We start from the raw sequence: 13,630 nt of genomic DNA, 5'->3' as shown, positions 1-13,630 counted from the left end.
AGTGGGAAAGGTTTGAGTACGATTATAATGGGATTCTACACACACACACACACACACACACACACACACACCTGCAGGGGCTATCTACGTACATACCAAGTTGGAGATGAGTTAAGTTACACACCTCCCACGCCTCTTCTAGCGCCAGGAAACAGTGCTAATAGTAGGATTCTGAACTTGGGAGTAATTAAACAGACGTCCCCCATCCACCCAGCCAGCCGACCAGACAGACTGACAGACAGGTAGCTTGTGTCCTTTCAATGGTTACGTCATCTTAGGTCTCCCCCTTCATCCTCCTCCTCTTGTTCCTTTTCCTGCCTCTTTTTCCTTATAGTCCCTCCTACTTTTAATGCTTCTCCTCATCATCATCATCATCTTCCTTTTCCTCCTCATTTCCTTTTTCCTTATTATCCTTTGATATATTATAAGAAAATTTTGATGAAGTAGTATCTCTTTCTTAACGTGCATGTGTGTGTGTGTGTGTGTGTGTTTAGTAATGTCATTAGGTTAGTAAGTGGGTTAAGGTCATTACACTGATTAATAGCGCATGAAAAGTTACCAGTAGTAGTAGTAGTAGTAGTTGTAGTAGTAGTAGTGGGGGCGAGGTTAAAATGTTAAGGTCTGGCGTTTGTCGGAGTTAACGTTGCTTGGCACAGAAAACGTACCACTGTTAAGGGGAACAAAAACAAAGCTGTGAAATCAAGTGAACTGCCCGGAGACTGTATGTGAAAGCTGGGGAGTATTTCCGTAGAGTGTTCATGCTGGACGTTCCCCATATCTTGTATATTAACGTGTTTACTCTGCTCGGTAAAGAATATCTTGAACTGATGATTTTAGGCATATATATATAAAACACTCTTACGAAGTTCTTATTCATATTTGTTTGATTTTTTTATATAAATGAAGTCGACAGTTATATGTTTGGAGTACAGTTACCTGCGCCCTTACCACTATTAATAACGATAATGCAATATTGCCAAAAATACATCTCTTAAGCGTTGCCTAAATCGTAAAAAAACGTACCAGTCATTTTAAGTGATATCTAAGTCCAACATATCGCGCCTAATCTAGTCAAGCCTAAAGCCAAACCCATTTCTTTCTCCAACTTTTTCTTTCACCTCCATAGAAAAATATACTCTTGGCATATACATTATTACCTTTCCCCTTCAGTGCATCCATCTTTGGGCTCATGACTCATACGTTTTAGAGCCCTAAGATCGAAGTACAGAGCGACGGTTATAAAACGAGGGAGGAATGGTAATCACAGGAACAACTACCAACGAAAACTGACCTAATGAACCTAGACTAATGTTCGTAAATCACATCTAACCCTGAACCTAACAACGCCTTCATTTATACACACAGTTAAGCAATACACTCATCCAGCACCAATGAAAACTAACTAACCTATCAGGACACCTCTCCTCCCGAAATTGACCTCTCTTTCGGCCACCTCTTTTTATTTTATTTATTTATTTATTTATTTTTTTTAGGATCAGCGAGTAGCGGGCTTTTTTTTATTGTTTCCTTTTTTGTGCCCTTGAGCTGTCTCCTTTGTTGTAAAAAAAAACCTAACCAAATATAAATACATCAAACTTAATCATAAACTTAAAGCCAATACATGAATACACAATCAGACAATTCAATCATCCAATACCAACGAAGACTATCCTAACTAACCTATTCTAATATAAATAAACGAGAAATGAACTAAAACCTAGCAACTCCATCACACAACCTAACAATATGACCGAAATTAAACCTCTCTTCTGGACACTCATAATGTACTTTTTGGGTGTCTGGAAGATCGTTTAGCGGAATTTTCTGTTTTTGATGCCCTTGAGCTGCCTCCATTACTCTACAAACAACAACCATTCAGTAAGCGTTAGCAACAAGGGATTTGGAAATAGTGATACAGGAGGACGAGGATGAGGGTGAGGGTGCCGAGACCGAACATGACGGAGAAGATGATGGTGAACAAGGGAGAGTTCATGAGGTAGAGGAGAGTCTTCAGGTCCTCGGCGTCTTTAGGGGACACCTCGGCCACCGTCTCGAACCAGAAGAGCGGCAGGTATACTTCTTTTACCTCGCTGAGCATGCTGGAGGAGGGAGAGAGAGAGAAGGGTGATGGTGGTGGTTATGTGTGATGTTGTGGTAATGGCGGACTGGGGACTGAGATGGTATTTTCTTGTACTTAGTGATGGTGGTTTTTACGAGTATATGGTAAGCAATTAATGGTGATGGGTGTTTTGATATAGTTAATGGTGGTTGTTTTAGTCAGTGATTATTGATGAATTGATGATTAACCCCTTGGATGCGGATTTCCTGCAAGAAGACATCACCTAGCTACAGGAGTGGAACAAAAAGTGGCTGCTCTAATTTAGTGAAGAAAAATGTGAGGTCATGCATCTTGGGAGGGGAAATCCAGCATATCAATACCACCTGGGAAACACTCCACTACCCACCACAGAGGCACAGAAAGACCTGGTAAAGGAAAGAAGGAAAAAGGAAGGAAAGAGAAGGGAAGGGAGAGATGGAATGGTTTAGGAAAGAGAGGAAGAAGGGAAAAAAGAGGTGGAAGACAGACAAGGATACGTAGAATAAAAATAATATGTTTGTGTTCTGTGTCCGTAGCATCTTTTCTACTCACTCTATCTTCCCGATGCCGCCAAGACCGCCGGGATAGGGGATCACGTGCATGTTGATCTGCATTCTCGCCTCCACGTTGATCGGGATGCCGAGCTCCTGAGGGGGGAAATGTCGAGGGGTGAGAGAAAACGTGTGATTGGAGGAGTGACTGAGTTGTTAGAGATAAAGTGATAGGTAGTGGAAGGAACGGTGTCTCAGTGGGTAGGGAGAGCACGTGGATAAAGCGATAGGAAGGAAGGAAAGGTGTTATCAGTAGGTTAAGAGAAAACGAGTGAATAGAGGAGTGACTGAGTTGTTAGAGGATTAAGTGATAGATAGAGGAAGGAAAGTTGTCTCAGTAGGTAGGGAGAGCACGTGTGATTGTGTGAGTGAGAGAGTTGGTGGATAAAGCGATGGGAAGAGGAAGGAAAGGTGTTATCAGTAGCTTAAGAGAAAACGAGTGAATAGAGGAGTGACTGAGTTGTTAGTGAATAAATTGATAGACAGTGGAAGGGGAGAAGTGTGATCAAGTGTTTATAGTGGTGGATAAAGCGATGAGAACAGGAAGGAAAGGTGTTATCAGTAGGTTAAGAGAAAACGTGTGATTAGAGGAGTGACTGAATTGTTAGTGGATAAATTGATAGACAGTGGAAGGGGAGAGGTGTGATCAGTGGGTAAAAATCATAATATCTACGGTTGACAAAATTATGCAAACGTCTTTTCTGAGTTATAATGTTTAATATCTTTATAGGGAAGTAAAAAAAAAAAGACATATAAAAAGAAAGAGAGGGGAGGAAAAGAGAGATACGAGAGAAGATAGATAGATAGATAAACAATGATAGATAAACAGAAAGAATAGAAAATGATTAAAAGCTGGATAGGGAGTTAGATAGATAGATTCGAGGTATATGTATGTGTCTATTTGTATGTTTGTTTGTTTTTACAGCAGAGGAGACAGTTCAAGGGCGTAAAAAAAAAACAATAATGAAAAAAAGCCCGCTACTTAACTGCTCCTGAATAGAGTACAGAGGAGTGTCTGTTTGTATGTGTTTATGTTTTAGTGACGAAGCGAGTGTAGGAGTTGATGACTAAATAAACTAAATCAAAGAGCAAATTGTTAAGAATGTGAATCAGTGAGTGAGTTAAGAGCGAACGAGTCAGAGGAGAAAGTGATCAAGGGAGTGAGAGAGAAAATAAAGAGAGAGAAACGGCTCCACACTCACCGGTATGAGGTCCATGTTGAATTGATGGATGGACGCGTTGGGGGAGAGGCCATCCACGGAGTCCAGCAGGAAGGGGTCAGCGTGCAGGAAGTGAGGGAAGGAGATGAAGGCAGGAGATCCATAACGACAGGACTCGGCGTTAAGGAGTCCTACGGGGAAATAAAGGAGTCAGGGAGAGATGAAGGAAGGGAAGAAACGAAACGAGGAGGTGAAGGAGGGAAGAAAGAAGGGATGAGAGACGGAGGGAAAGACGAGAGGGGGAAGGATGTAGATATAAGAGGAGGAGGAAGCAAAGAAAGGAACAAAAGAATGAGTAAGGGAGAGACGAGAGAGAGAGATGAGAGAGGGAAGATTGAAGATATGAGGAGGAGGAAGGAAGGGGACGAAAATACAGGAATAGGAGACTTCTAATACCTATCTCTACTTCTATCTCTACCTCTACCTGTCTCTCCCTGTCTCTACCTTTTGACCTTTCCATATACTCTTACCTGTAGGAGCGCAGGTTCCGTCGACACAGTAGCACTCGTTTCCCGGCACCACGCTCCCGTTGGCAAAGGTGTGATTGTTGCCTATGTAGCGGTAGGCGGGGAGGCCGTTCTTATCCTCGACCTCCTCCTCATAATATATAGGCATGGTCCTGGGGGGAGTGTTGGAAGGGGTCTGTTAGTATGGGAAAGCGAAGAATGGGAGGATGTGAAATAGGAAAGAGTGGTGATTTTGTAGTGATTTCTTGTTTTCTTCCTTTCCCTTTCTCTTTTTTTGTTTGTTTTTTATTCGTTGCTTGTTCTAGTTTGTACCTTCCTTCCTTATGTTGTTTTCTCTCTACGTACCATTGTCTTCCATCCCTTTCCTTTTTTTTCTTTCCTTTTTACTCTTTCCTAATCCATTCCATCCATCCCTTCCCTTCCCTTCCCTTCCTTTCCTTCCCTTCCTTTTCCTTCCCTTCCCTCCTCTTCGCTTCCCTTCCCTTCCCTTCCCATCCCTTCCCGTTCCTATCCTTTCCCTCCCATATCCTTTCATTTCCAGCCTCTTTCTGTTCCTTCCCTTCTCGTCCAACCCCATCACTCACATGCAAAGGTCGGGGCTGTAGAAGTCGATCAGGTCCCTGCCTCTGTTCGGTGGCCACATCTCTCCCGCAGAGCCTCCGACGCGGTTACACGGGCTCTCGTAGAAGTCCGTCTCCCGCACTCTGTTCCATGTGTCGATTCTCCCTGCCGATAACACGAGGCTACAAAGACGGCCAGGGAGGAAGATACACAGACATCCACTAAGTATGCATTTCACTCATTATATCAAGGGAAGAAGTGAAGGGAAGATGAAGAGGCAGGAAAAAGATGTTTATGTAGGAGAAAGTAAATTATTGAAGTGAATGTTAGTAGGATGAAAAAAAAGAGGATGTGAATAGGTGAGAAAGACGTGTGAGAAGACTTTGTAGTATATGGAAGAAAAGAGGAGGATGTGAAAGTGGTGAGAGAAAGGAATGAAAAGTGAAGACAAAATTGTGTAGCGTACAAAAGGAAGGAAGAATAGAAGGATATGGGAATGTGGACTGTGGAAAGAGAGCTTGTTAGGGAGAGAACTAAAGGGTATGTAAGGGAGAAAGAAAGGTATGCGATGACTCTAAAGGGAGAAGAGACTAACTTTAAAAGGGAAAAGCTGAAAGATGAGGAAGATGTGTTAGCGGAAGAACGAGGAAACATTCATGATGGGAAAGAGAGGATAGGTTCTGCCCTTTGCCGCTGAGAGAGAGAGAGAGAGAGAGAGAGAGAGAGAGAGAGAGAGAGAGAGAGAGAGAGAGAGAGAGAGAAACACTAACACGTGGTGGGAAGTGTGCCAAAAGGTGTGTTTTTAAGGGTGACAGAAGGGCTTGTGGAGAGAGGAGAGTTGAAGGAGATTTTATGTAACCAATGAAAACGAGGGGTTGATAGTGGTGGACTTACCCAAATTGTCAAGGGTGTCGTGGCCTGTGTACATGTTGAACTCTCCATCGTACGTAAGGGACAAGTTGCGCTGTGAGGGAAGGGTTGTGTTTGGTGAGGAGGGGGGGGGGGGGGAGGGGGGCGGATGAGTGATTTTCCACGTCGTTATGATATCAAGGTATAGTACTTTTTTTCGCATTTGTAATAAGATTGAGAAGAAAAGATATGGATTACATGACGTCTAGTTTTTTTGTACTCTCCCATTAAGTGTCAATAACAACAAAAACAAAAACAAAGTAAAGCAGGAATTTAAATTTTCACTATTTAATGTTTTTTTTAAGAAATGTAGTTAAAACTATCAACCTTTTTAAGCGTAATGATGTATGTGTAAGAACGTAAGAAAAAAGAAAGACACAAAGCGATTATTCATCACCAAATTTAAAACGACAATGCAATAAAGTAACCAAGCGGGATTCGAACCTTGTAGAACCACGCAAATTTGTCGTAGTCGGTGAGGCCAGGGGGCAGGTCGACCTCCGGGGGCAGCGTGGCGTTCTGCATCCAGTCCAGCAGCGGGTCCTGAGCCAAAGTGTGAGCCATGAGCGACACAAAAAGGAAACTGAGCAATATTTATCAGTCACGAAGAAAAAGCAAGTCTAGTGACCTACACACGAGGAAACAAAATATATGTCCCATTTCAGTTCAGTTTAATTTCTGGGCGACACAAGCGAGACACCAACCCATCATTTCAACGTCGATTAGAATAAGCCAAAGTATCACCCATGAGGGCCACAAGAAGAAACAGAGGAAATAGGTTACAAAAACAACATCCAGTTCAATTTCTTTGCTACACAAGAATGAACACCAAGCCAAACAGTCACGCACCGTGTACCCGTCGAAGATGAGCTGCCCGGCCGTGGCTGTAAGGATGAGCGGTTCCTCCTTTTTCTTGAAGAACAGGTTGAGACTGGTGAGCTGCCCCGGACTGTCCCGCACGCCCCACGCCGAGGACTGGACGGAGGGAAGGAAGGAGGGAGGATATCAAGGGATGGAGAGGACGTTGTGGAGAGAAAATAAAAAAAAGATGAACTATTATACGAGTACATGAAGACGAAATAGGAGTGCGTGACAGGACTACAGTGGAAAGAAGTGAAGGAAAAATGGGAAAGGAGCAGACATTCAGGACAGAGCTCACTAAAGAGGATGTGAGAAAAGGGAACAAATTAGAAAAAAAAAAGTTAAGGAAAAAGTACTATGGAAGAGAACAAGAAAAGTGCCACTACCAATATTTAATCTACTACGACTACAAAAAACGAAAGGAAGACAGAAAGGTGAGTCTCTTTATAAACGCTGCGAATGAATTATGGCGGGAAAACAGAAGAAAGGAGATTGAAGTGTAGAAAATTGAATCACCTGCAGAAATCAATGCGAGGATTGGAAGAAGAAAAAGAACAATAAAATGAAAAAATACACAAGAAGGAAAACTTTTAATGGAAGAAAAACAGGGAGGAAAGGAGGAAAAAAATGCGAATTAAGGCGTGGAAATACAAGACATGACTCAGTAAGGAAAAAACGTAGAAAAGAGAAGAAAAAAAAAAACACCATAACCAAAAAGATACAAAGAGGAAAACTGATGATAATGTAAGGAAGAGAGCACGGCCAGCCTCCTACGAACAAAAAGAGACTAAAAGGAGATTATATGTGTTTTGCGAATGAAGGGAGAGAAAGGGGGTGAGTCGTGTCTACCCTGGGCGAGACTCACAATGGGTATGGTGTTAAGGTTGACGATGGGGTCTTCCTGAGTGTTGTTCCCCGAGGTCTCTGCGTCCCACACCCACCACCGCTGCTGCAGGAAGGTCACCGTGTCGTTACCGTGGAAGGACACGTTCTGTTTCTCGTGGTACTCCCTGGACGACCAAGGAAAAATAAAAAATAAAAGGCTTACTTAAAAATACACGCTGATGTTTCCATAAGGACAAAAGAGGTGTTATTTAGTGTTATTTAAAGAGATATTACTTAAAGACAGGTAGACAGACAGAAGAACTAGACAGGCATAGAGACAGAAAGGAAACATAAAAATCCACTCTGATGTTTCTATAAGGACAAGAGATATTATTTAAAGAGATATTACTTAGAGAGACAGGCAGACAGACAGAAGAGCAGACAGATTGAAGAACAGACAGACAGAAGACTACACAGGCATAGAGGCAAAAATGCACTCTGATGTTTCTATAAGGACAAGAGATATTACTTAAAGAGATATTACTTAAAGAGACAGGCAGACAGACAGAAGAGCAGATAGATTGAAGAACAGACAGGTACAAGACTAGACAGGCATAGAGACAGAAAGATAGACATAGAGATATACGAAAGAAAAAGACAAGCATACTTAGATTGACATAAAAAGGGATACAGATTAGATACACACATAGCTACAGAAACACAGACAGACAGCCACACAGACACAGACAATGAGAGATACATATAGTGACAGTCCACCCCACAGATAGATAACAAGAAGTACAGACAAACACAAACTAAGAAACACAATAAAGGGTTGAAAATAACGAAAAACATATCATGCATTCTTCCCCTGCCTACCTACCTCCCTTCCTCTCCTCCTCCCCCCCCCTCACCTGTAGCAGTAGGGCCCCACCTCCTGTAGTGCCGCCTTGCCCCCCGCCGCGAACTCCTCCGGGTTGGTGATGTTGAAGAAGTAGAAGCGGAGGAACATTGGCACGGGGGTCACGCGCCAGATGTCGTACGCCCGCGAGCCCTCCACCACCTCCATGTTCTGTGCGGGGATCATCGTCAGCAATATTCTTAATTTTTTAACTCATCTCCCTTACCGCCTTCAGCACAGCGTCAAACATGGCCTGGTACCCTCCCGCCAGCATCGCCACGCTCTATCCTCTCCTCCCTCATACCCACCTCAATCAATTTCTCTTTCCTTTATTCTTCATTTTTTAACTCTCATCTCCCTTACCGCCTTCAGCACAGCGTCAAACATGGCCTGGTACCCTCCCGCCAGCATCGCCACGCTCATCGCCACGCACCCAGAGGCCAGGACCATGAGGGTGACCTGGCAACACGTCCAAGGACGGACTGCCCTCGACCTCCTTCCTTGGTGCCCGGCGTCCCAGCCCTCCGCCGACACCCCGATCGTGCCTGACCAGGGAGTGCGTAGGTGAGTGAAGTGTGTGTGTGCATGGAAGGGAGTTATTAGTGGTGTAGTAGTATTGGTGGTGGTCTTGGTGGTAGTAGTAATAGGATGATGATGATGAGGAGGGGGAGGAGGAGGATAAAACATGCAGTAGTATCAATAATAAAAGTAACAGTAATGATAGTAATAAAAAACAACAACAACAACAACAACAACAACAACAACAACAATAATAATAATAGTGATAGGAAGAAGAAGAAGAAGAAGAAGAGAAAGAAGAAGTAGAAGCAGAAGAAGAAGAAGAAGAAGAAGAAAAAGAAAAAGAAGAAGAACAACAACAACAATATCTATGCTGATCCACTTCGACATCCACTAACTCACTAACAACCTCATAGTTCTCCTTCTCTCCCCAACCACTTAAGTAACAGCAATATAACAGCAATCAGAGTTCACCCCCTGAGTGGCTCCCGTGTGTCCAGAGAGGCGAGACGCTGCAGGCTTTGATAACACTCTCATCATATCTATCCCTCCAGGTTCTTGCCCGGTGAGAGGAGACAGTGTAAGGGGGGGGGGTACTATCGGGCGTTGTTGCGAGGATGAGAAGCAAATTGTTGAGGTACTAGAGTGCTTGATAGTGTCATGACTTGTAGCATTGCCAGATTGTCGTACTCAGCCGCTTATATTTCCCGACTTCCTACCCCAAAACTGTCTTCTGGGCTCCACTAACGAAACTCATTTATAGTTATCGTTAAAAGAGTTAGATCCTGATGTTTCTTGGTAATAGTTAGGCGTCAGAAACCGGTAAATACTATGCTCTGAGTACGATGATCTGGCAACGGTGGGCATGAGGAGCTGTTGAAAGTGTGTGAGTGGGGGGATGGTGGCTGGGTTTGGGTGTGGGTGGATGTGTGATGTTGAGTGAGTGAGTGGGGGTAGGTGTGGGCGGCCTTGTGCGTGAGTGTGGGCGTGGGTATGGGTTGGTGGCTGGGTGTGGGTGTATGTGTATGGGTGTGTAGATGGGGGTGTGGGCGGAGGTGGGTGTACATTATTTAGGATGTAGGTTATGACGGCAATGTTTCTCGTTGTTAGTGTGATAGAATGTATGTGGTAAAACGAAACCCTTTGATTATAATAGTATACAGGATAAATATACGAATGTCAATATTGTTTCTTAAAGCAGCGGGGATCATGTTTCTTAATGGTCCCTCTAAGCGAGAAAAAAAAATGAGAAAAAAATCATCACTCACACAAACCATTTCATAATATATATCGAAGCATTTGTAAGCAGTTTATGTATCATCTATTTTGGGGGGTTTAAATCATGGCACAAATTTGGCCCGTCGCTGCTACACGGTAAAGCCACAAATTTGGCCCGCCGCTGCTACACGGTAAAGCCACAAATTTGGCCCGTCGCTGCTACCGGGTTAAAATCATGTAAAAATCTATCTAAATCACGAAACAATAGCAAAGCCCTGTTTAGTATGCCAAATGGAGGTAATGCATGACAGAACTACTAAGTCTATTGCACTCCACAATGCATTCGTTTACAGCGATAAAAATAAACCTTATCAGAGAGCAATAAAGCAAACCGTTATCGCTTGAGGTCAACACACTCGTCACTGGTGTAAAGTAGCTTAGTCATTAGTCCTCTCATGTGGTGGACGCAGTGCCTTGAATTTTGAGTTGGCATTGTAAGACGCTTCTGCCTCTAATGTCAACTATTTTCAAAGGCCAAAATGCAGATCAGTCGGGTTCTAATCAGTGTTTTCTTAGGTTCATGATACAGAAGGAGGGACAAACGGCCACCAGGGTCACAAAACTACCCTTGGAACCGCTCAACGCTCTTATGAAAGTCTTGTGAAATATGTGAGCTTGGGCGACGAAATGGTTAAGAATACGGGCGTTACCAAGTCCCGCTAGCAGCTACGAATTATTCAGACATCGTCAGATGGCTCCCTCCTTCGTCCATTCCCTCACTCCCCTCCCACTGCCTTTCTCTTCATCCTCCTTTCTTTTCCTTTCTTTATTCACTTTCCTCTCGCTTGCCTTTCTTTCTCTATTCTTCCTTCAATTAATTCCCTTTCCTCTCCTTTATTTTCTCTCCCACGTTCACCTTTTCTCCCCGATCCCATTCCTTCCCTTCCCTCCCCTCCTTCAGCTATATTTGCCAAAGGGAAAACTGGAAACAACATGAACCAAGTGGCGACAAAATATCGGCGTTCCCACACAAGAAAATATGAGCCAGCGCCACCAACAAGCAAGCATAGACAGATTACAGGGAAAGAAGACTAGATACTGCCCACACATTAAGGCCGCGCAGTGAGCAATAGCAACCTAGAAGTCTGTGTACGAGAAATATACTCAAGTTACTGTCCTTTCTAAACTATTATGAACTATGGAAACACTGAGGGAAACTGTAGGGAAAGAAGAGAGGAGAAAGGGCAGAGTTACTTTTCACTCTAAGCAAACACAGTGAGCCGCAGAGACCTTTATGGAAACTGTAGAGAAAAGAGGAAGGAGAAAGACCATGTTACTGTTCACACTAAGCCAACACAGAGAGCCGCAGAGACCCTTAAGGAAACCGTAGAGAAAAGAGAAGGAGAAAGACCAAGTTACTGTTCACACTAAGCCAACACAGAGAATGGCAGAGACCCTGAAGGCGATGGGAGAAGAAGATGAGAGCAAGTTACCAGAAGCTGTTACCCGACATCGTGAACTATGGAGGCTTTGAAGGAGGCTGTAGTGAGCTTAGAGAATGCAGGGGAAGTGAAGTTACCGTCCACACTAAGAGCGTAGTTGTCCCGTCCGTTCGTCTTCATGGCTGGAGGCGTAATGGTGTATGTGTGTGTGTGTGTGTCTCTGGAAGGGTCGCTACTTCCCCTCTGCACCCCCCATGTTACTCCCTCCCCCCATACTCCCAAGCCACTCCCTCTGCTCCCTCCGTTATCTTCTAGCTCTTCCTCACGTTCGCCCTCCCTCACGATTCTTCCTCCTGTCCTTCTCTATCATTCCTTCACCTATACTCCCAATCCTCCTCTTCTCCCGCCTTCTTAGGGGAGGCGGTGACTGAGTGGTTAGCGTGTGGGCTTGGCGTCCCGTGGGTTCGCGTCCCGCCCACTGCCACAAGCTGGGATTTTTCAGTCACCGCCGAGTGGCGTAAGACTACCAACATGCCGTCCTGAAAACCACCCATCAACCCGAACTTTAGATTTTCTCTCTAAAAAGAGGATCAAATATGAGTTCCGGGGGCAGCATGAGCCAAGCAAGATGGCGCCACTGTAAAGACTTGCCTGCGCCAGAACGGGTTGGGGCAGACCCTTCCACACCAGTTCCCTGTTTGTCCCCCTTTTACTCCTACTCCGCTAATCATGTAACTCCCTATCCTACCTCACCCTCCACTCTCTCCCATCATCTCCAGCTTCCTCCCTTTTTACTCCACTCTCTTACCCTCACTCCCTCCCCTATCCTTTCTTATCCTCTCCCACCTCCACTCTTTTTATTTTACTCTCTAACTAACTTACCTTCATCCTCCTATCCTTTCCTTCCTCTCCTCCTCCCCTTTTCTCTACACTCTCTTACCTCCAGTCCCTCTCTTATCCTCTCCCTAACCGGCCTCTTGCAGACTCCTTACGTTCTTATGTTCTTATGTTTCCCTTTTAACTGCACTCTCCTCCCTCTTCTATCCTCCCCTTCCCCTTTTTCTCCTCTCCCGTCCTCGTTCCGCAAGGATGCTCACCGCGCTGATTAGATTACCAGGCTAGTAATCTCGCTCCTTAACCATAACTATTGCCTCGTTGAAGGGCGTGAGTGGCATGTGGCGTGTCTCCGCAACCTTGAAAAACTTAGCTCCACATTCTTAAACGTATCGAACTCCCATTACGACTTCTCCCCAAGGCCACAGGGAAGATTAACAGGGTTTTGATGGGTCAGCTTTCCCGTTCAAGGCGCAGAAATCGTGTAAAACTAATACTAGGTCCACAAAACAGTCCATGAAAAAACAGTGTATTGAGGTGTCGAGACGTTTAAAATTATGGACCTTAGTGTGTTTAGCAACTTTTATCTCACTATTGATCCCGCCGGTTCTTGACGTAATCTTGTTTATATGGAAGGTACTTAGTGGCGAGCGGTTTTTACGGGTTTTGTATCATTGAAAAAGTATATAAAACGACTGTCTTGTATGTTTCTTTTTTATCTTCTTGGATTTTGTTACTTGTGTGGGACGAGTGCATTATGGGATGTTTTTTCGTAGTAGTAGTAGTAGTAGTAGTAGTAGTAGTAGTAGTAGTAGTAGTAGCAGTAATGACAGTAGTAAACAGTAGTAGTAGTAGTAGTATAGTAGTAGTAGTAGTAATGATAAAAGAGCAATGTTTTCATATGATACGAGGTTTTCTTGGGCATATTTTGAAATTACTTTGTGAAAACGGAAAAAAAGAGAGGAAAAAAAAGGAAAAAAACAGAACAGAAAAGAGAACAGAAATATAGATGAAATACAACGATAGACAAAAAATAGATTAAGGACCCGAGACAACACGAGAGGAGAAAAATACCCTTCGGTCACTAGTCCTAGCCGCCTTGCGTAAAAGTTTGGTGAAATACGACATGTTTCTCCCCTAGACTACTTCGAAAGCTGGTACGTAAGTCATCATAGAATAAATGCTCGCAGTTTTCCATTGCTAATTATTATACTTTGTGCTAAT

The 13,630-nt window shown here is 43.8% G+C and overlaps 1 protein-coding gene across 2 annotated transcripts; it reads right to left on the bottom strand.

Moving 5' to 3' along the window:
- Nucleotides 1–321: 321 nt before the first annotated feature.
- Nucleotides 322–11,766, bottom strand: LOC126988046 (protein croquemort-like). Of its 2 annotated transcripts, XM_050845836.1 has the most exons (12): nt 11,710–11,766; nt 8,757–8,938; nt 8,407–8,564; nt 7,533–7,677; nt 6,656–6,781; nt 6,251–6,349; nt 5,792–5,861; nt 4,921–5,062; nt 4,340–4,488; nt 3,852–4,000; nt 2,651–2,745; nt 322–2,099 (listed from the first exon to the last, which is right to left on the bottom strand). In XM_050845836.1, exons 1-12 carry the CDS (start codon nt 11,750–11,752, stop codon nt 1,886–1,888), a joined length of 1,572 nt encoding a protein of 523 aa, XP_050701793.1. In that variant the 5' UTR covers nt 11,753–11,766; the 3' UTR covers nt 322–1,885. The 2 variants fall into 2 exon arrangements, with proteins under 2 accessions (XP_050701793.1, XP_050701794.1); XM_050845837.1 differs by lacking the exons at nt 8,757–8,938; nt 11,710–11,766 and adding an exon at nt 8,620–8,671.
- Between the last annotated feature and the right edge of the window lie 1,864 nt (nt 11,767–13,630).

This window comes from Eriocheir sinensis, chromosome 67 (genome assembly GCF_024679095.1).
Source record: "Eriocheir sinensis breed Jianghai 21 chromosome 67, ASM2467909v1, whole genome shotgun sequence".
Taxonomy (NCBI): Eukaryota; Metazoa; Arthropoda; class Malacostraca; order Decapoda; family Varunidae; genus Eriocheir; species Eriocheir sinensis.
Note: the sequence above shows the minus strand (reverse complement) of the source record. Positions and strands in the feature narration are given on the sequence as shown.

What these genes read in the sequence shown, in the direction of transcription:
- LOC126988046 (XM_050845836.1), bottom strand. Translation starts at nt 11,752, where the DNA reads ATGAAGACGAACGGACGGGACAACTACGCTCTTAGTGTGGACG. An exon ending in ACCTTAACACCATACCCATT is followed by an intron (nt 6,782 to 7,532) that starts GTGAGTCTCGCC and finishes CCCTCCGTCCAG; the next exon opens with TCCTCGGCGTGGGGCGTGCG. An exon ending in CGACACCCTTGACAATTTGG is followed by an intron (nt 5,063 to 5,791) that starts GTAAGTCCACCA and finishes TGTTATCGGCAG; the next exon opens with GGAGAATCGACACATGGAAC.